We start from the raw sequence: 20,749 nt of genomic DNA on the forward strand, positions 1-20,749 counted from the left end.
AAATATCGACTTCGTAAAACATCAAAGAGTTTCGAGCGACCTCTTCGTTTAAAAAATAATGACTTGAGAACTTTACCCAACTCTACCACCGAAATCGTTAAAATTAGTGAACGTATCTCTCTTTTCACTGTAGTCCGGGGCCTTATCTTATCTTATGATAAATCATACACTCGAATAAATTTTTAACGAATTAAATTATTTTTTATATCTTAAGTTTTTCTCGTAACGTAACTTAAAATATTCAACAAGTTTGTTAAAAATGTTAGATCCTGAATTAAGGATATTTGCAACAGGTGTGTGTTGCCATTATGGCTTGCAATAGGTAAAGCATCTAACTCTTCAATAGAAAAGTCTGAAAATGTCGCGGAAGAATACGCTTCCTTAATTATAAGATTTCTTTTACTATGGTTTCAGTATTGATTTTAGTATTAAAATAAGCTTAATATTAGCTTTATTACATTACATCTGCCGCGGAATTTCGAGTTTTAAACAGTGCAATCTGTATTGTAGTAATTTACAAACTTAACAAAATAATAAGCAACATTGTATATAGAAATCTAGATTTATGAACACTAAATAATAAAAAAGATATATAAATCTATATAAATTCACTTTTAGGCCCGTAAGTATTTAGGTTACCCGCTAATTGGGACTTACTAAACTTTGATCCATATCCCTAGTATTTGAACCATATCCCTAGTTATGCACGTACAGTTATTTTCAATTGTGCATGTGCGAAAATTATATCAGATTTGAGAACACTCATTGCAAGTCACACGGTTTTATTTAGAGATCTTTTTTCTTGCCGAACGAAATGCATATAAATGCTTGTTGAAGAAGAGAATATGATTTTGTATTATATGTCGTTCAATATATTGTAATATTTATTTTTCATTTATCTGTACAATATAAAAAATTCTTTAAATTAAGTCACTCTATTAAGTTTTAGTTCATGGATAATATATGCAATCTAATTGGTTGAAGTAGTTAATCATAAAAGAATATGTGAATGGTCAATTAAAAGACAACTATGGTGATGCTTTTATACGTGGTAATAATGTATTATATATCAGCACACAAAAACGTAAAACTTAAATAAAAATAAATGTATAATTTGTATCACGTTTTAATTGTTTTAACCTACATGAATGTTTAGAAAATAATCTGAAATTATAACATTAGAGCCTTTATTTGTCATGCTTATTGGTTTTTAAATGCTGCATTAATACTTTTATATTATAAAATTTATTTATACTTTCTTATAACTGACTTTGTGGTATTTCTGTTTGATCATCCTTATCTGCTTCTTGTGAATTATTCTTAAAATTTTTATTCTCTGAATTTGCAGTTTCACTAGATGTTTGTAAATTACAAGCACTATCTTCAGATTGTGTACCTTTAACTTCTTCCAATTTCTGTTTTTTACTTTCCTCTTCCATTTCTTTGGTTTTAAGTCTTGCAAGTCTTCTCTGAATAGCTTGTTGTTTGTTTCTTTCTATACGTTCTTTTGTCTCATCACTTAACTGTGGTGGAAGAGGATTTTTTTGAACAGGTTGAGAGTTCTCATTATTAGTTTCTGAAACTACTTTATCAAATAGAGCCTCAGCTGCATTGGATGTTGAGGATTGTTGATTAATAACTTGTTTTTGTTTCTCTATTTGTTCAGCAATTAGCAAATCAAATTCATCAAAAGGTTCATCTTGTGCTTTATCATTTTCTTCATCTACATTATCCTGAACTATTATAGCATCATCTGCAGTAATCATATCTAGTCTGTATTTTTTTATGAATACCTGAAGATCTTTCTTAGTACCCAACTTCTCCAATTTTTCAATAAAATCATCAAACTCTAATTTTGGGAACAATCTATGTGCCCAATGTTCCATTCTTTTCATGACCCTATCCAAATCTAACTTCTCATATCCTTTTCCATGAAATTTAAATCCCTCAAAGTATTTTTCAATAGTTTGTATCCCTTTAGGGCCTTTTACACGTTCTGTGTTCAATTTAGGTATAGGATTTCTTACTACATGCTTTTTAGATGTTGATGGATCAATTCTTCGTACATTGTTTGCTTCTGTACTTTCTTCATTCTCCGAGCCTGTGCCTTCATCTCTTTCAACATTAAGTTGATTTACATCAGAATCTCGTGTTTCATACTCAGCTATAATATCATCTTCATCTTCGTAATCAGAAAGGTTTGATAATACTGGCATTTTCAACTAGTTGTACCTTCACCTTTTTTATTGTATATAAAACGATAATTCTGTACTTAACAATAAAAATTCTTAGGAAGCTCTTGAATACAAGTATTTGTGCACGAGAAATTCTTGAACCACGTTTTTCTCCCAAATAATATTCGTGCCTCAGTTAATTGCACGTTTGTAACGGTAGTATTATCGCCCAACGGTACGTAGGTTATGTTTTGCTTACTTAAAACTCATTGTCATCTTGAGAATCACAATTGGTGCTTCCTTTATCTATAAATTTATCAGACTCGAAGTCTGATTTATTTAACCTTTCTAAAAACGATACTAATAACCTTTTGTTTAATTTATCAGTTTGTGTTATTTCCCGTATAACGGGTTCGCAATTCGCATTCGGAGGACGTTCCGTGGTTTGCAGTTTCTCCAATGTATCGTTTTCCTCCTTCATTGGCGTGCCTGGCATGTTGATTAATTAACCAAAATGTTATTATGCAACGGTCTTAGACTACCTTTTATTCTATGCGAATCTATACGATTAACAATAACAAACTTACGCACAAGAACAAATATCGTGTAACCTATCTATGTCTGACTATGCTTTCGTTGCATACAGCGCAAGCCTTGCGCATGTATCTATACAATTACAACTACTATACAATTATTTAAAAAAAAAAATGTTTAACAATGAATTACACATTTATATTTTTTTCATATTTAAAGCTCATTTATTTGATTCCTTTAAAATACACAACTATTTAATTTCTTTTTTAAACGTTGTAAACCAATGATAAAAGAAAAAGTTTTAAAAACTGTAGACATAAGACTTCACACACAAGTACACTTTATTTCATAAAATATATGGTTTATATGCATGTATTATATGCATATACCTACATAAATATTTGTGCCTATTGTATTACAGGATGTATGCCTCAGTTTTCAAAAGAAATTAGTACAAAGTTGTATGAATTTTGGGTCAATTTGTTTTGGTTAAAATAGAAATAATGTAGATAAAAAGAGACATACCTGATGTCAAAATATTCGATCATAAAAGGAGATATTTAAATGTACACACGTCGACATTAGGTTATAGTAACAAATTTACATTCTTTTAATCTAACGCGGTACAATCTTATTATATTATATATTTATATATTCTTCTTTGTGATTTATTAACGTAAAAATCGAAGATCTACATAGACATTTTCGAAATGAAGCGACCGATGACCGCGAACCTATTTCCATACAGCATTGCTTCCTAATCCCCGCCACATGGTTACGGAATTACCCATCACCGTGTATCGTGTAGCACAGTCCCGTCTAACGAATCGCGAGTTCAGTGTGGATTGTCGCGGCAAACCCGGCGTACCATCAGTATCGTAAGAACTATCATTCTGTGTGGAAGTTATTGGCTGGAAAGATCTAAAGGTACAGCTCCATGAGCCGTTCTTCAGTGAGGCCACTGTGAAATTGTAATTCAAGGAACGATCAGGTATGTTTTGAACGAGTCGTTCGTCCACGTGAAAATTCAATTGTGTACGCCCTCTCTGGAATTCCACCGGAACAGTTACTCAAATTTTTAGTAACCTCGAAGATAGTTACCTTTAACAAAATACTGTTGCGTAAATACTTTGATGTTTAACGAGTAATTCGTTTCGGTGATTTATTTGAGAAAGAAATTCTACAATTATATTTCATTAAATGTATAAAATTACTTTGTGTGCCTTCTTTCTTTCTGACACAAAGGATTTATAAATCATTGACTTTAGAAGACGCAGTGCGTTCAAAATACTGAACGGATTCCGATGTGGCGTGATCGCTGGTAACGGATTATTTCCTCCTTTCCAGAGACGCGACGCTGATATCTCGTTATCTTGAGTAATACGAATTTTCAGATAAAACTGAAACCATACGATCTGTATACTCGTAAAGGGGTTAAAAACCAAATTTGACTTGCAATGGGTCATTCGATAGTTTACCAAAAGAAAGTAATGTGTGTCAAGTTTCAATTCTGTATTTTGACTTGGAAGGGAAGGGAAGGTAGTAATAGGCAAAAATACAAAATCACGTTTTTGTCCAATTTCTTCTATCCCATTGAATGACAAATTTTGAAAAAAAATCAAAGGCATTTCGACAACAAAAGCTCACATTATAGAATATTTTCAGATTTTTTAATTGAGAATCTAAGTTACAAAAAATGCTGAGAAATGTCAGTTTTGTATTGAAGCAGTCATATTATTGTCAAATTTTTTTAGATTTTTTGCTTTGCTACGCAATAGTTAAAAAAAAGTTATGCACCGACTATTCATGGTTTTTATATATAAAATAACTTATACGTCAAATGTTCGTACGTTCTTTATTGAACGAGGAGTATTTTATGCGACTTTGAATGTTTTTATATTTACTAAATAATATAGGAATTAAAAAAAATTAAATAATCTCAATTGTAAATAGCATTAATTGTACAGTGGTGAAGTATCGAACTATTGAACCCAGACGGACTTGTTTTTGTACGTCGGTTCGAGACTTTCTTTAGGTCATTTTTTTTTTTTTACATTATTAATATATTTCTTCAACTTGCAACTATATAATAGTGGTCAACATTTATTTACAAATGTTTTAAGAATATTTTAACCTGAAGTATATATAAAAATAATTTTTATAACTTATTGCATGCTTATTACTTTTAAAAAATTGTGAAACCTACAGAAATTTCAATTAAAAGTTATAGTACTCGACTTGATATTAAAATTTGATTTATATTTGCAATCGAAGGCATTTCACAGCACTTATATACATGTTTCACAATCAAACAGGTGCTAATAGCGAATCCTAAATAATTTGTATTAATCCGACAAGGTATTTTACAATATTTTATGTTATAAAACGTTACCAAGAAAATGTTCCAATGTAACTAATAAACAAACTACACAATCACTATAAACAAAAGAAAAATCACGTACTCACGTATTGTTGAATAAAACAACATTACGAATTGTAAATAAATCACACACATCGCTTTGTTTTTTTTTTTTTGCATTTCCTCTACGTAGTATCGCCATTTTTATACGTTTCATACATTTGAAACTTGTTTCAATAATTTTATAATTACTTTATGAAGATCAAAAAATTATGTTTCGAATTAAAATTTTATTGTAGGTTTTGCTATACTGCATGTCTTTTGAGTTTTAACAAGTATTGAATATGCAATAAATTATAAATTATTCGTACTATGTATGAACATCAATCAACGGTACGTTTAATTTTGTAATAACTTCTTGAATCTAATAACATAAAGGTTTGCCTGTTGGCATGATGTAATTTTACTTCGAATTTAATAATTCTGTTTCTCTGCCATTTCTAGAAGATCAAGAAGTTCAAGAACCTTTCTATCATTCCAACATTGATTTTCAACTTGTAATAACAATGAATTTTGATCGTTTTGTTGACATAAAATTCTTTCTTCCGTCTTATCTCGAAGCTCTACGTCTAAAATACATTTTCCAAAGATATTATTAAGAATGCACGAAATCTAGAAATTTTTTCAAAACTATTTGGATATCTGAGAAACCATCCTTGTTAATAAAGTTCGCAATGTTGAACTAGTAACGTCAGTAAATAATGAAAACTGCGATGAAGATTAGATTAAGAATATTACATACGATTTCGAAATTTGAAAACTGATATTATACATTAATGTAGTGTACGAAATGTTGAACAATATTGTAATTGACAGGATGCTTGATAAGATAAACGGTGACATGAAAATACACAAAAGTTATTTCTGTGTATATCTTAGGTCAAAATATTCTTAAAATATTTGTAAATAAATGTTGATCATTATTATATAGTTAGGTAGAGGTGAATTCAAATATAGGCTGAATAGGCTATAGCCTAAGATGATAGTTTTGAGAGAAAATTCTAGTTTATATTTTTCTATATACAATAGAAAATTATGCAGTTTTAATTAATTCTGCGACTTTTGAAAACTGATTTTATGACTTCTTTATAGATTTACTTTAAAGCTCAATGTGTTTCTAACAAGTATGAATATAAGACTGAATCGGTCGATAGTATGACTGAAAATAAGAGAACAAATACTAAAAACAAAGAAAAAGCAAGAAACTGCGATTAATTTAATAAAATGGATTAAAAAGAACAATTTCCACACGATGTACCCTTTTATTGATATAATTCTTCGTACGTGTGTTGTATTGTTATTTGTAATCTCACCCTCAACTATAAAACGTATAAAAATTACGTACAAATACAAGTCAAGGAAGATTAAATGCATCAACATTACTAAATATAGAACGCGAAGTATTGAATTCAATTGTTTGATCAATTTTGTAGAACTTAAGTTTAGACGAAACAAAATTTTAATAATAAATAATAAATATTAAAAGATTTAAAATAAAAAATAAGAAATTTTCACAAACATAATTTCTTTTTGAAACTTGAATTTTCAATTAAAAAGTCTGAAAATGTTTCGTAATTTGTGTCTTTCTAATTGAAATGCCTCTGATTTTATTTTCAAAATGTTTCATACAGTAAATTAGGAGAAATTGGATAATGAACTGAGATTTTCAATATATGTTTATTACTAACTCTCCACGCTGAGATACAGGATTTAAATTTAGCACATACTTGTTTTTCAAATAAATTATTGAATGTTCCATGTTAAATTTGATTTAAAGATACTTTTGGGTTTGTTATTCGGTTACATTCTTCGAAGAAAAATATTTTATCGATATAGGTATAGTACTCAACGACTGACTCGTGCATTCCGAGAAAAAAAAGGGATAAGATTGTTGATTGGTGCATTCGGTTGTTCCGAGTCGTATGTTCATAGTAACTTCGACAGTGGACCAATCACAAGCCTTGACGTCAGTCGAAAGAAACTCGATGATTTCACCTGTCGGATATCACTGGTGTTTACTCTAGATCGTGTATGTATACATATACAATGATGAACGAATTGATTGTCGCAGCATAGATTTTAGAAAATAAATGTTTATATATATGAAGAAAACTGATTTGCATTTTATAGTGCAAAGTTCGTTTATTTTTATCTTCAAATGATAACGAATTAATCTTCGAAGAGATGACGATTTTTGTTGTTTGTATATCGCATAATTTTTGTTAGTGCTTCTTATTGTACAATATACAAAGATATGAAAAATAAAATTTTTACAAAAATGAACCCTGGTCATTTTTTTTTCGTAGTTATAAACCTTTGTATCCTAAATAGTATACTGTATCAATATTTTTCGTCCATCACTGTATACTGTCGTAGTCAAACGAATTAATTAATAACGAGGATTTTTTTGTTTTTTTTTTTTGCAGTAACTTCTTTTTGTTTTCGATTTGAAATTCCGATGAACTTAACCCTTCGTATAACAAAAACTGTAAAAACTTATCGCAAATAATAATAGCATTTGTAATGGTATGTATACATTTTAGCTAATTCACGTGAAAAATGAAAGAATTGTAGCCAATAATAATGCAATCCTCAGACATTCATTGATCATATTATAAGTACATTACAATCTTTAAAAATCATTTGCACTACAGTAAAAATTATGTTAATGATGTGATTATGATTCATTGAAGAAGGAAGTTGTTATCTGTATATTTTTTGTAATATAATATATGCTTGACGTCAAACATGAGAATATTTATATGAATGAAAAAAATGTGTTACATACTCGGTGTCTAGCTTTAATTTCATAAACGAAAAAATGCACGTTATATCTATCTAAGATCGTAATTTATTGATACAGTTAGAAGTTAACGTTATTTATGTAAATGGTAAGCTTACAGAAATATGGAAAGGGAACAAATTTTTGATACTGAAAATATTAGAAAGTAATTAATTTATATTAATGTATTTTCTCAAGAAGATATTGCTCAGATTTGCCTTTTTTACATACATACCCGAACGTTTCTATTTTGATCTTAACCTAACAGAATAATAAGACGAAAATCAAGAATATCAATTTGTTGATTGAGGCTTCGTTATAAAAGTTATTAAAAAATTAAATTAAAAAATTTGAAATCATTCTGGAAAAATTATTTTCGGTTGCGGGAGTCAATTACAACCATTTTTGGTCAATAGACATACTCCCGAAATCCTACGCATTTTCGAGAAAAAAATTCTTTACCGAAAATATAATGGGTGGTCGGAAATGTTTCTATAACTTTTTAACGAAGCCTCAATCAACAAATTAGTATCCTTGATTTTCGTCTTATTTTGGCCTCTAGAATCTCCCATTAAAATTTTTCCTAGGGCTGGCCGAACACCCTGTATGTATACGTAACAATGAAGTCGATATTTACATTGGTTTTTGAGAAAACAATATATAATACTTTATTTGTGATATATGTATATAAAATACTGTTCCAATAATGCACGCTGCTCTCGGGTATTTTTAATAGGTGATACATTAAGCTCGAGTATTTTTAATAGGTGATATATTAGGCTTTTGTAATGACAAAGTTTGGCCATCACTAGCATATAAGATCAGGAATGAAAGACGTATTTCGAACCTTTTGTATTAGGTGCTGTCTTTATTATTAGTGCATATTTCGTACTGGTAAGTCTACATTGTTGGTTCAATATCAGATAAAAATATATTATATAATAATAATTTACATTGAATTATGTAGATAATTTTATAGAGACGTAAAAAATTAGTATCTTTTTAACGTTTTAACGCGACGATACTATTAGAATAACGAGACGTATTTTCATAATTTATATATTTTTTTTTACTGTTACTATTGAGAATATGTCAACGCTCGTAAATCGTCTTCGTTCGGTAACTTCACGAAGGAAATTATTCGAGCGCATAGACCCACTTTCCGTGTACAAACGAAACACTGACGTTTAACGGTACCATTCTAAACAGAACACGGAGTAAGAAAATTACAATAGTTGAAAAATTCATGACCATGATGTTATTAACAACGTTACATTTATTTTTTTCATCAATTTCAAACTCGTTTTTAAAGTGTGTGCATAGAGAAACGTTATTTTAGATATCGTGCATGTAATACGTACATGGTAAATTTCTTTTTTAATAGAAATTAGTAACAAATAACATAATGATTAAATCATAGTTTTTCGTTTAATCTTATCAACATTCAACCAAACGTTCAATATTATTAACTCACATGATTACCGACAATTCTTCATATTCGTGCGGCGTTAAAAGTAAAAATATTTGTAAACGATGTTAAATTAATTGTATATTGAATATTTAATCAATTTTTATCATTCAAATTTATGACAGTACCGTTTCTCGTATCTCGAAGAAATGTGAAATTGGTCTTAAAAATGATTTTACACTTTCTGTTATCAAACAGTTGCTTCGTTATCATGTTGTTTATGTTTTTAAATTATATAATACACGTCTTCCTCTTTTCGGCGTAAAAATACTTGCGAAAACGAAGTATTTATTAGATGGGATGCGTATAATATAATTGTACGTGCTTCATTTTTGTTCAATTTTCATGTCATGAGACGTCTGAATCGATGTATTTTTTTCCGTCTGTTCTTGTTTAAATAATTGAACACCAAAGCTGCAATTTATATGTGATTACATATTCCAGTGCAGCACCATTTGTTACATAACACTGCAATACCTGGTCTTAGCGTATTCTTTGAGTGACATCTACTGGGACACGTATGCCAATACTGATGTATTATTTTTTTTTCATATTTTCAAATAGTCTGCAGACGTTATCAATTCGTAACGTTTAAATGTGACTGTACTATTTGCTTCGCTATAACTATTTAACGTACTATAAAAATAAGATTATGTAACACGATGAACGTCGTATTACTTTTGTTTGTAAACTCATTGTTCTGTATTGTTTTAACCTGTTAGGTACTCACTGGTGAACTTTGTCAGTAACGTTCTATAGCGAGAAATTAGACGAAAATAATGCATGAAACGTTCTTCAAAAAGTGCAGTAATCGTTTGGCGCTGATAGATATATAAGATAAAAAGTACTGATCATCTGACAAAACAGTTTTGACAACCGATACATTCCAAAAAGTCTAGAGTCTAGCAAAAATAAAATATAAACACTGCTATTTTTGCATCTTGTATTTTTCATAATTTTGATAACATCTCTAAACTTATCAAATATTGAAAAAATGATAAATACAAAATCTTATAATTTTTAATACTCTAGGTATGACATTACGACAAAAGTTTTTAAATTTTAGGACAATCTTCTGTCCTCCACGGGGATAAATAATAAACAATTATAAATCTAGTTGTGTCCGTTCGTTTGATACCGCGTCATGAAAAAATGGCTGGAGAAATCGCGATGAAAAGAATGTATCAAAATAGACCAAGTTTTAGCTGTATAAAATGTCTAATATCTCGCTCATACTGGCTTTCACAATAAAAACTTTAATGACATAATTTGTTAGAAGTTAAATTTGCAAACTTTTTTGTTTTAAAAAGGTTTCGATAGATAAACACAACTGAAAAAATGTTTAAAAAACTGTAAACAGAAACGACTTCAACGTGACCTAAATCGTGGATAATAACAAGTAATCAATATAAATACAGTGTGAAATGTGATTATAAGGGACATAAAAAAAAAACATTACTATCGTAAGTAGAATATACGATAAGAAATATCGGTAGGAATGTTTTAAGAAGAAAAAACGAAAAAAATTTAAGAGGTACAAAGTTCTTACGATGTGGACTTTGTGTTTCATTCTTTATTATAATCTTAGACAAAATTAGCAAGTATGGTCCTCTCTTAATCTAATACTCTTTTAAAAGTATGGAGATTTCCATTATCAGGATATATCGTATATAATCTTACGTTTAAACGTACAAGTCACAGAATTAAAAAAAATTTCGAGAGATTATAATAATAAATGAAATAAGGTTAGTTGATTAAAGAAACAGAGGTTAATTAGTTGCCGCGTAAAACATACAGTCGAATCAAGATTACCTTATCGGAGGAGTCCCGATAGTATACATATGTATACGTATTTATAATTGTGAAAATTTAAATCGTGTCAATATTTTTATGAATAAAAACGATTTTCAAACAAATATGCGATATATTGAGTAAAAAACACAGATCAATCGCTTTTTACCGATTATTTTTTTAGTACGTTTTCTTGAAAAGGTTCATTGTAATTTGGTCATAACGTCAACAATATAAATTATCGTTCAAAATTGGCGTTGTGCTTTTTTTATATCATAGCAAAATTGTCCTGAAAATCGGAAGGTATCAAAAAGAATTTTCAAACTTTACGAAATAATCCAAGAATAAAATAACGAGGAATTTACATTGAATATCGATAAAAGATTTAAAAAACATCCTTTTCAAGAAATTTCTCTCAACTCCCTTAATTTTATGCTTTGAGAAATTATGATAATCAATTCGTTCACACGATTGTACAGAGTTCGAAGAAATTTTTTTGTCTGAAAATAAATAAATGCAGTACTTGGATTAGAACATGCAAAGGATGTATTAGTTCCTATCTTCTTTATGGGCAGTCGATTGGAGAATATTTTTTAATGTTTTCAACGAACGTATATATTCTCAGAAGAAATACCCTTGCTGTTCACCAAAATGGTTGGATATAATTAGATGGTTGTTAAGAATTGGCGTCTTGAATGTTACACGCACTAATATCGTTTATACTATTCGAAGAACCATCTCAAATTTTAGAGAAACGATTAAAAAGAAGTTTGTTCTTGCAATAATAAGCAATAATAATAGTATTTCTAATATTTAGGATGGCCATCCGAGTAGTTAAGACGGTATCGTTTTGCACAACATTCATTGCAATGGCGAAGAGATCGTATCGTGAACTTGACATAACTGTTTAATCGAACATTGCCCTCGATTGGTCCAGTGAATCTGGTCTACCGGACTTGATACCTTTAGATTTTTATGTGCGATCGTCTGCAGTGAAAAAGATTTACAGCTTGAAAATAAATACGCCATTAAATAAAAATTTGAGCCACGATAAATTCAATATCACGACAATACGAGTGAATAATATTACGAAATGTAATATCAAACATATTCTTCGTATTTTATATTTTTAATTATAACTTTTTACCGAATTATTGTTTCGAAACGCGTTTATATCGATAATATTCTCGTTCGGTCTTAATAAAAAGACATTTTAGCAAAGTTTGTACAGTAGTCTTTCTGACACTCTTCACTAATCAAAATAATATATACGTTTACACGAATATTTAATATTTATTGATGAAAACTATGAGAAACGGATTCATTCAACGCTTGAATTTGCCGCTGAAAGGTGGTGTGATGTTCTATTATTGATTTTGGCGAGTCTAACAGTTTCGCTCGTGGTATTCTAACACACCAGCGTACTTCGAAACCCATCAAGATGGTTATTCTACTTTTCAAAGGTATTTATTTAAATTAAACAAGACCAAACAGTCTATTGTCGTTTAAAAGAATGATACTAATTAAAATTCGATGATAGTTTTCGAAAAACGAGTCTTTTAACCAAGCAATACGCCTTTAAAGGGGTGGTAACGTCAGAAGTACACTTGATCGCGTAGTTTTACGGTAATAGTTCATCAAACACGCTTTAAAATAAGTTAATTTTTGTTTTTTTAATTTATTTTAATATTATACAGTCATTTTGTAAGCATACTTTAATTTCCTATTAATATTAATATTTACGACGTAAGAAAATCTTTACCATTTATGAATAATGATTTTCGTGGTATGAATCAAATTTCTACATATGTATACGTGATGGTCGCAACTTTTTTCAAGCTGTATTAAATATTCTGTCTCCAAAGTTCGTTTCTTGTCACACTTATTTCAATTCTATACAATTCTCTGTCAGTTAGTAAAACAATTCAAGTTATTAATTATTCTGTTCCAAGCGCTTCTGATTTTTTTTTTTTTTTTCGAAATGTAATCTAAGTCAATTGTCGCGTCGTTAAAACTCATTGCATTATTTGTCTAATTCACTATATTCGCAAATGTAAATTTGAAAATTGGAAAGATGAATGTTTTAAAGTTTCTTTGACCTCTGATATGCCTATATAGGTCGGTGTCGGATTGAAATGCGCCGGTTCCGATAAAAATATTTACAGTGCCATGATAATTGAAAACCGTAGTGCGTATTAAGAGACAATGGTGTTAATGACACGAAACAATAAGCTATTGATTCTGTATCAACAAATCGACTTATTCGATAACTCCGAACAGTAATAACAAGTTATCTATGGTACGTTGTGTCGTCCAAAATTTATGATCGCTGATCCTATATCAGTCATTGTCAAGGTTGATGTATGTAAAGCTTCTTTCTTGGATTCACTTCGGTATGATTTATTGATACTTTACGTATACACGCAAATAATAAATGTGAATATCCATTAACTGCACTTTGGTCGTGCATCGCCTGATGCGGCGAAGCAATAAAGAAAAAGATAAAAGAAAATACAACTGTACAATATTTATAGTTTATAATACGGGTATCGATAAAAGCATTCGCCAGTGCGCGAACTTTGATTCTCGCGAGTACAGAGGTTTATAGAACGTAAAAGTGATAGATTACTGCATGTGAAACTGTTAATCGATGACGAAGGGGCATTTGTACACGAAAGCATCATGAATACACGTATACTTTTACAGCGAAAAAATTCCACTTTCATTTTTCCATTCGTCGTTTTTTCTATTTCATTTTTTTCAGAAGTTTCAGAATAACAAATGTAGCAACGAAAATAACAGGTTACCCGAGCGAATTAGCGAACGAATTATACTTCTATTTATCGTTCGTGCCGCGTCGTTTCAATTATACATACAACTTCCTTTTTCATTTGAATTTTTGTTGCCGAACAGGTACAAAGATTAAATAATACGCTCGTAGATTCTTATATACTTATACGACATGAGTAAATAAAAATTGTAAAATCAACTAATTCTTCGAAACTTAATGAAATTTGCTTCTTAGAAAGTTAAATTATTTTAATTTTAACGAAAATAATTTTTTATTTTCCTTTAGCGTTCACTCGAACGTAGAAAAATAAAAAATTCTAATTTAAAATAAATCGAAAGTTCTAACACCTATGCTTAATGTGGGGCTGTTCTTTTTACAATTTTGTGATTATCCATGCATAGATATCATGATAATATTTACGCAATATGGTAGAATTATCGCCAATGACCTTTAACCTTTTTAACCTTTTCGATGACAAAATCACGCGATTTAATGTACGCGTTAACGACAGCGAGTTGAAATCGTTTTTTTTTTGGTACCATAAAATTAATCAAACCATTAGAGACCACTTACTCGCCTCAATAATTTATATTTACACTAATGATCAGTTGCGTGCATGCAATGCATATTTCATACTGCATATTTTATTTATGATATTCACCATATTAAGCTTCGTACCTTAATTAATCAAAAATTGAAGAAATAAACGTTTTGTTAATTCGTTGATAAAATTTTCATATCCGTTCGATCGTTCAATTGATTGTTACTAATTTAAACATTGATTAACTTATTTTATTGATTAAATATCGATTATTATTGTTTCAGAAAACATGACTACGGTGCAATCGGTCCAATCGAATGGAGTAATAAAAGGTTTCACGGCGAACGACAAGGTAAACAAAATATAAAATTAAGCTATACTAACTAAATTCCACAGTTAATATAAATTTGGATTTTTTCCTCAGTCTGAATGAAAGCTAAGGAAGAAGATTGTTCGTTTCGAAAAAGCAAATATTCTAACAAATAAACATTTTTTCAGAATGATATATTACAAGTTTTCAAAGTTATTGTCAATTAAAGTAAATTTTTGATAGTTTTCAGTGACATATTTACATTAACGCAATAATGTAATTCACAAAAATCACGTTTATTTGAGGGAAAAATGAACTGTATAAAATTTATGCGTTTCTGTGCAAATACATTCAGGATGACCCATTTAAATCGACCTAGTCAATGATCTCAGAAACTAATGATAACATTAAAAAATGTGTCTAGACAAAAGTCCAATGATTCCGTGCCCTCCCTCGGGGGGGGGGCAATCTGATGTAAGTTTTTTCTAAGTAAACCTATAGAGAGCATATGGAATAACATTTTTAAATTGATTAATTAGTGCAACTCATCATTCCCTGTACAAAAACACGAATCTATTTATGACTAAAAATTATTAATCTAGAAGATATTTTAATTTTACTTACATTATCATAATTAAATTATTTTTCGCTATAAGTGATTTAGTACTTTCATGCAGGAAATTACAAGTTACAGTAATTAATGTATTAAAAAATATACGATTTCATTAAAGTTTACCATCTCTTCCCGAAACTGTTGAACTTCCGTCTGAAACATCTTTTAATAACATGAACAGTTTTGAAGATATTCGAGTGAGTCGATTTAAACGTTTCATGTATACCTATTTCATTCCCGATAGTGTAAAAAATGATAGCCGTCAATTTCCACAGATTTCTGAATATATAATTATCAGAAATGCAAAATAGTTATTGTATTTAAAAGTACATTTCGGTTAGCGGTAAGATCCACAAACATTTTCTGAGATAAAACAGATACATATTTGTTATTTTGTCCATGCAATCGAGGTTTTTGTCACTCAAGATCACTCACTTGGGGATCAACGTTTCATATGTAGTTGAATTTGTTTTTTTATGAATTAATCATTGCATTGATAAAAACATCTCTCTTGAAAAAATGTGTTTATCAACATATTTGCCCTATCGAAACAAACGATCTTCCTTGACTTCATTTAGAAGGCGACAGAAATATTATGGTTTCACGTTAAAAGAAACACATTGTATATGTGTATAAACGGTATCATACTAATCAATTAATATTTGAATAGGAAGCAGCAGAGAAGAATTCTTATCATGCGCCTGACACCGATACCGGTCTTGATGGTAAGAATTTGCTATATTTCTGTCGAAAAATAATTACGAGTAAGGATATTAATTATTTTATTGTTAATTGTTATTGTTATAGGACCTGATCAAGTTTTGCCAGCGGATAATTGGACTACAACTCTGCCAAATGGACGCGTGCAAATACAATTAGAAAAAGAGGGCATTAATTCAATGAAGCCTACATCAGTTCCCGGATTACTAATGAAAATAGTTAAGGATTGTCCTGATCACATTGCTCTTGTAACGAGACCTGATGCTAACGGGATCAGGAAAACATACACTTACAGGTACATATTATACAAATATAATTAAACAAACGTTTTACGTGACTTTATTCAGCTTTTAAACGTTCACTTTTAGTCAATACGAAAACATGGTAAGAACCGTTGCTAAGGCTTTCTTAAAATTGGGCTTGGAACGATACCATGGTGTCTGTATCGTGGGATTCAATAGTCCGGAATGGATTATTTCAGATCTCGCAGCTATATACGCAGGGTAAAAATGAATATATTTTTGAGAATTCACTTGAAATCATTATGAAATATGTATATTTGAAATATCGTTTTCTGTAATTATCTTTTTAGGGGATTCGCGGTCGGAGTGTACACTACAAATTCTCCAGAGGCATGCAAACATTGTGCTGAAACTAGTCAAGCAAATATAATAGTGGTTGAAGATAAAAAACAATTAGAAAAAATACTTCAAATAAGGAAAGATCTTCCTCACTTGAAGGCAATCATCATGTATGAAGAAACATCGCAAGAAGAAGGCGTTTTAAGCGTATGTAACTTTACGTACTATTGCCAGCTGGTAAATTGGCGAGTAGGATGATTCGGTCAGCCAATCAGAGCTGCATTCCTCCAACTCACCAATTTACCAATTCACAACAATACATGATGTTACAATTTTTTTATTCATATGCTTCATAAGAATGTTTGCCTTCTAGTGGGACGATGTACTGAAACTAGGAGGGCAAGAGCCTGATGATAAATTACAAGCAATTTTAAAGATAATGGCAGCGAATGAATGTTGCACTTTGGTTTTCACGGTACGAAAAATAAAATATCTATGAAAATTTTTTATTATTGCTATCTAAAATATGGTCTTGTGAAAAATATTCGACGAATAAAATCAAATGTAATTTTTGTCTATAAATAACACAAAATATATTTTTTATTTATAGTCGGGTACAGTTGGGAACCCGAAAGCTGTGATGTTAAGTCACGATAATCTTACATTTAACGCACTTGCCACCATTCAAACGCTCAACTTTGAGATTGGAAAAGAAGTTCTAGTTAGTTATCTTCCATTATCTCATGTTGCAGCACAGGTGAGTACAATAAACATCTTATGTGCACATTAAGATTAAAATTTATTATAATTACTTATGTAACTATTTAATAATTCCAGATAGTCGATATATATTGCACCATTGCAGTAGGTGGTACACTGTATTTTGCAGAGAAGACTGCACTTAAAGGTAGCTTAGTTGAAACCCTCCTTGTAGCACGACCTACTGTTTTCTTAAGCATACCTAGAGTATGGGAGAAGATTTATGAAAAAATGCAAGCAACTGCTAGAAGTAATGGAATAATAAAAACTTGGATTGCTTCTTGGGCGAAAGCACAAGGACTTTACTACAATTTTAATAAAATGAATGGCAATGATGTCAAGCACTGGGGTTACTTATTTGCTAAATGGCTAGTATTTAACAAAGTGAAGGCAGCGCTTGGTTTAGATAGAAGCAAATTGTGTATTTCTGCAGCAGCACCTATAAGCATAGAACTTAAGCAATACTTTATGAGCTTAGATATTCCTATATTGGAAGCATATGGAATGTCCGAAAACAGTGGTCCACACTGTATATGTTCAGTTGATTATTTCAGGTTAATATTAATTATTTAATATGCTTTTACAGTATTTGACAGAGTTGAAAGCATTACTTATTAATTTTATTAATAAAAGGCAATAGTATACTACTAGCATTAGAATTCGGAGTATATGATTAAAGAATGGTGTTTAACAACATTCTTTGTGTTCAGACTAGAGAGTGTTGGTCAAACGATACCCGGATTGTATTCTAAATTGGATAATCCAGATAATGCTGGCGAAGGGGAAATTTGTATGCGCGGTCGACATATATTTATGGGATACTTACACGAACCTGAAAAAACTGGAGATGCTTTAGACAAAGATAAATGGTTGCACAGCGGCGATCTAGGCAAAATCGATAAGGAGGGATTTTTATATGTGACTGGTAAATATCTTCTACCATACAAATATGCATTTTATTATTTCATTTGATATTATTCTTAATATGTTTCTTTATTGGTGCTTAGGAAGAATAAAAGAATTAATCATTACTGCTGGTGGAGAGAATGTACCACCAGTTTATATAGAACAATTAGTATTAGCTGAATTACCTGCATTGAGCAATGCTCTATTAATTGGAGATAAAAGAAAATACCTTACTATGCTGGTTAGTCTAAAGGTAAGATATACATGCACTAAAATTCAATATAGTATAATTGTAAATCACATAAATTATATTTTTAACAATTTTTTTTATGGATATACTTTTAGACTAATATGTCTCCTGATACTGGCGCACCTTATGATACATTTGCTTCGGATACTTTAAAATGGTTACAGTCTATCGGGAGCAAGTCAACAACAGTTTCAGATGTCATAAAAACGCATGACCCAGTCGTAAGTTTATTATGCATACTATAATATTGCAGAATATTGTATACCATAATATATGAATTTTACCATTTATTTTTAGGTATACGAAGAAATTGATAAAGCAATTAAAAGGGCAAATAATAAAGTTATAAGTAATGCACAAAAGGTACAAAAATTCCAAATTTTACCACATGACTTTTCAGTCCCAACTGGAGAATTAGGACCAACACTTAAAGTTAGAAGGAACATTGTTCATAAAATGTATGAAAGTTTGATAGAAGATATGTACAAGTAAATGTGTTATGCATAAAAATGCAAAGTGCATCCTTAACAAAATGTTTCAACACCATTAAAACAGTAAACATTGAAGCAACTGCCAACATGCCTATATAAAATGCTTTGATATTTAAAGTAATTGTGATATTAAGCAAGTAAAGAATCTGTAATGTAAAGGTGATTTATTTCTAAAAAAAATATCAAAGAATAATTTAAATTTCGAAATTATATAATTCTTATTTAAATTGCCTGCTAGCACTAAATGACAATTATTTGGTTATTGAATACGTTAATAGAAAGAAATTCAACTTGAATATAAATAATGATATGTTTTATTCTTATATATCTTTAGTTCAATAAAATTGTATAATTTGTTGTAAGAGCATAATCTGTCGTTAACATATTAGTTTCTCTGACAATAAAAGTTGCTCTGATTATTTTCTGTTAGTTTATCGATTATAAAGTAAAAAAACAAGAAAATAAATTAGATTTAAAATTTCTTAAAATATGATAATAGATAAGTGCCTCTGTGAATGAAAATTATGTGACATTATTGTAAACAATAGTTTATAAGCAAATACTATTGTTAATAAGACGCATAAAAAATATCATTTTTTAAACAAACAATACGTGTTTAATGAAGTACACGAATGTAAATAAAAGATATAATAGTACTGAATGAATTTAAAATATACTTGGTACTACTATGTTATTTAAAATTACACTTTTATAAAAAAATACTGTGTTTAACATGTTAATAATCAAGATACAGTACTTAAATTGTGTAATGAATCTAATTAATTTATATTTAGAAATATTAAAAATTATAGTAATTCATACACTTGTCCAAATGAATATGTTTAACTGGGGTGCAATTGAACAAAAGGTAATACAAAGTTTTCTTAATGTACTCATCACTATATTATTTTCTTATTCAATTTTATATGTGCAAAGTATATTCTAATCAAATAGGGCAATAAAGAATAACAGTGAAAAAAATTGTACGAAAATTATAAATGGAGTGCAGAGTACATGTACTTGTTTTTCTGCTGTTATTGAAATTGCTTACATGACAACAAACACACGTGTATATTACTTAAATAGTATTGTGTAATATAACTTTAAATAATTGGTGATATTATAGTAATAAAAATTATCCAAATAAATTCTCTCTGTTTAAATGTTTTTACAGTTAAACCTTGGTTTTTGAACTTAATTTGCTTTTAAAGGTCGTCTTTAAACCAAACTATTTCCCCTATTAAAATTAATGTAAAATGGATTAATCTGTTTCTGAACCCCTGATGATTGCTAATTTAAACTTTTACAACAGTTCTTTGTGCACAAGTTCTTAACACAAATTCAAAGAAAGATAGACACAATACTAAGTAGATCAAATATAGACGAAAATTTAATTTAATTTTACGATACCTATATGGAGGAGAGTTGACGGCAAAAGTGGAAAGTAGCGAGGAAGTAAAACGTTTGCAAGAGGATTCCTTTTCTTTTTTCTGTCTCTTAACACCATTCGATTTTACTTTAGACCCACTGGGGCTCTGTTTCACTATCAAGTTATCCAGTGTAATTTCTTTTTATTTCACGATGTTGACGAGACGCATGTTCGTAACTTAAGATAGCAC

The 20,749-nt window shown here is 29.7% G+C and overlaps 2 protein-coding genes across 4 annotated transcripts; one reads left to right on the plus strand and one right to left on the minus strand.

Annotated features, from left to right (window-relative positions):
• Positions 1 to 815: 815 nt before the first annotated feature.
• Positions 816 to 2,427, minus strand: LOC143346151 (TIMELESS-interacting protein). Its single transcript, XM_076773958.1, has one exon. The coding sequence runs from the start codon at positions 2,214 to 2,216 to the stop codon at positions 1,260 to 1,262; it is 957 nt and encodes a 318-aa protein (XP_076630073.1). The 5' UTR covers positions 2,217 to 2,427; the 3' UTR covers positions 816 to 1,259.
• A 1,062-nt stretch (positions 2,428 to 3,489) lies between these two features.
• Positions 3,490 to 20,278, plus strand: Bgm (acyl-CoA synthetase bubblegum family member 1). Of its 3 annotated transcripts, none has more exons than XM_076774459.1 (13): positions 3,490 to 3,699; positions 14,785 to 14,852; positions 16,094 to 16,148; positions 16,231 to 16,438; positions 16,512 to 16,646; positions 16,736 to 16,931; positions 17,098 to 17,199; positions 17,335 to 17,481; positions 17,562 to 18,037; positions 18,194 to 18,408; positions 18,491 to 18,642; positions 18,735 to 18,860; positions 18,937 to 20,278. In XM_076774459.1, the coding sequence occupies exons 2-13, from the start codon at positions 14,790 to 14,792 to the stop codon at positions 19,129 to 19,131; spliced, it is 2,070 nt and encodes a 689-aa protein (XP_076630574.1). In that variant the 5' UTR covers positions 3,490 to 3,699; positions 14,785 to 14,789; the 3' UTR covers positions 19,132 to 20,278. The 3 variants fall into 3 exon arrangements, with proteins under 3 accessions (XP_076630574.1, XP_076630572.1, XP_076630573.1); XM_076774457.1 differs by lacking the exon at positions 3,490 to 3,699 and adding an exon at positions 12,550 to 12,631; XM_076774458.1 differs by lacking the exon at positions 3,490 to 3,699 and adding an exon at positions 13,745 to 13,860.
• Positions 20,279 to 20,749: the final 471 nt, after the last annotated feature.

Source organism: Colletes latitarsis, chromosome 10 (assembly GCF_051014445.1).
Source record: "Colletes latitarsis isolate SP2378_abdomen chromosome 10, iyColLati1, whole genome shotgun sequence".
In the NCBI taxonomy this organism is placed as follows: Eukaryota; Metazoa; Arthropoda; class Insecta; order Hymenoptera; family Colletidae; genus Colletes; species Colletes latitarsis.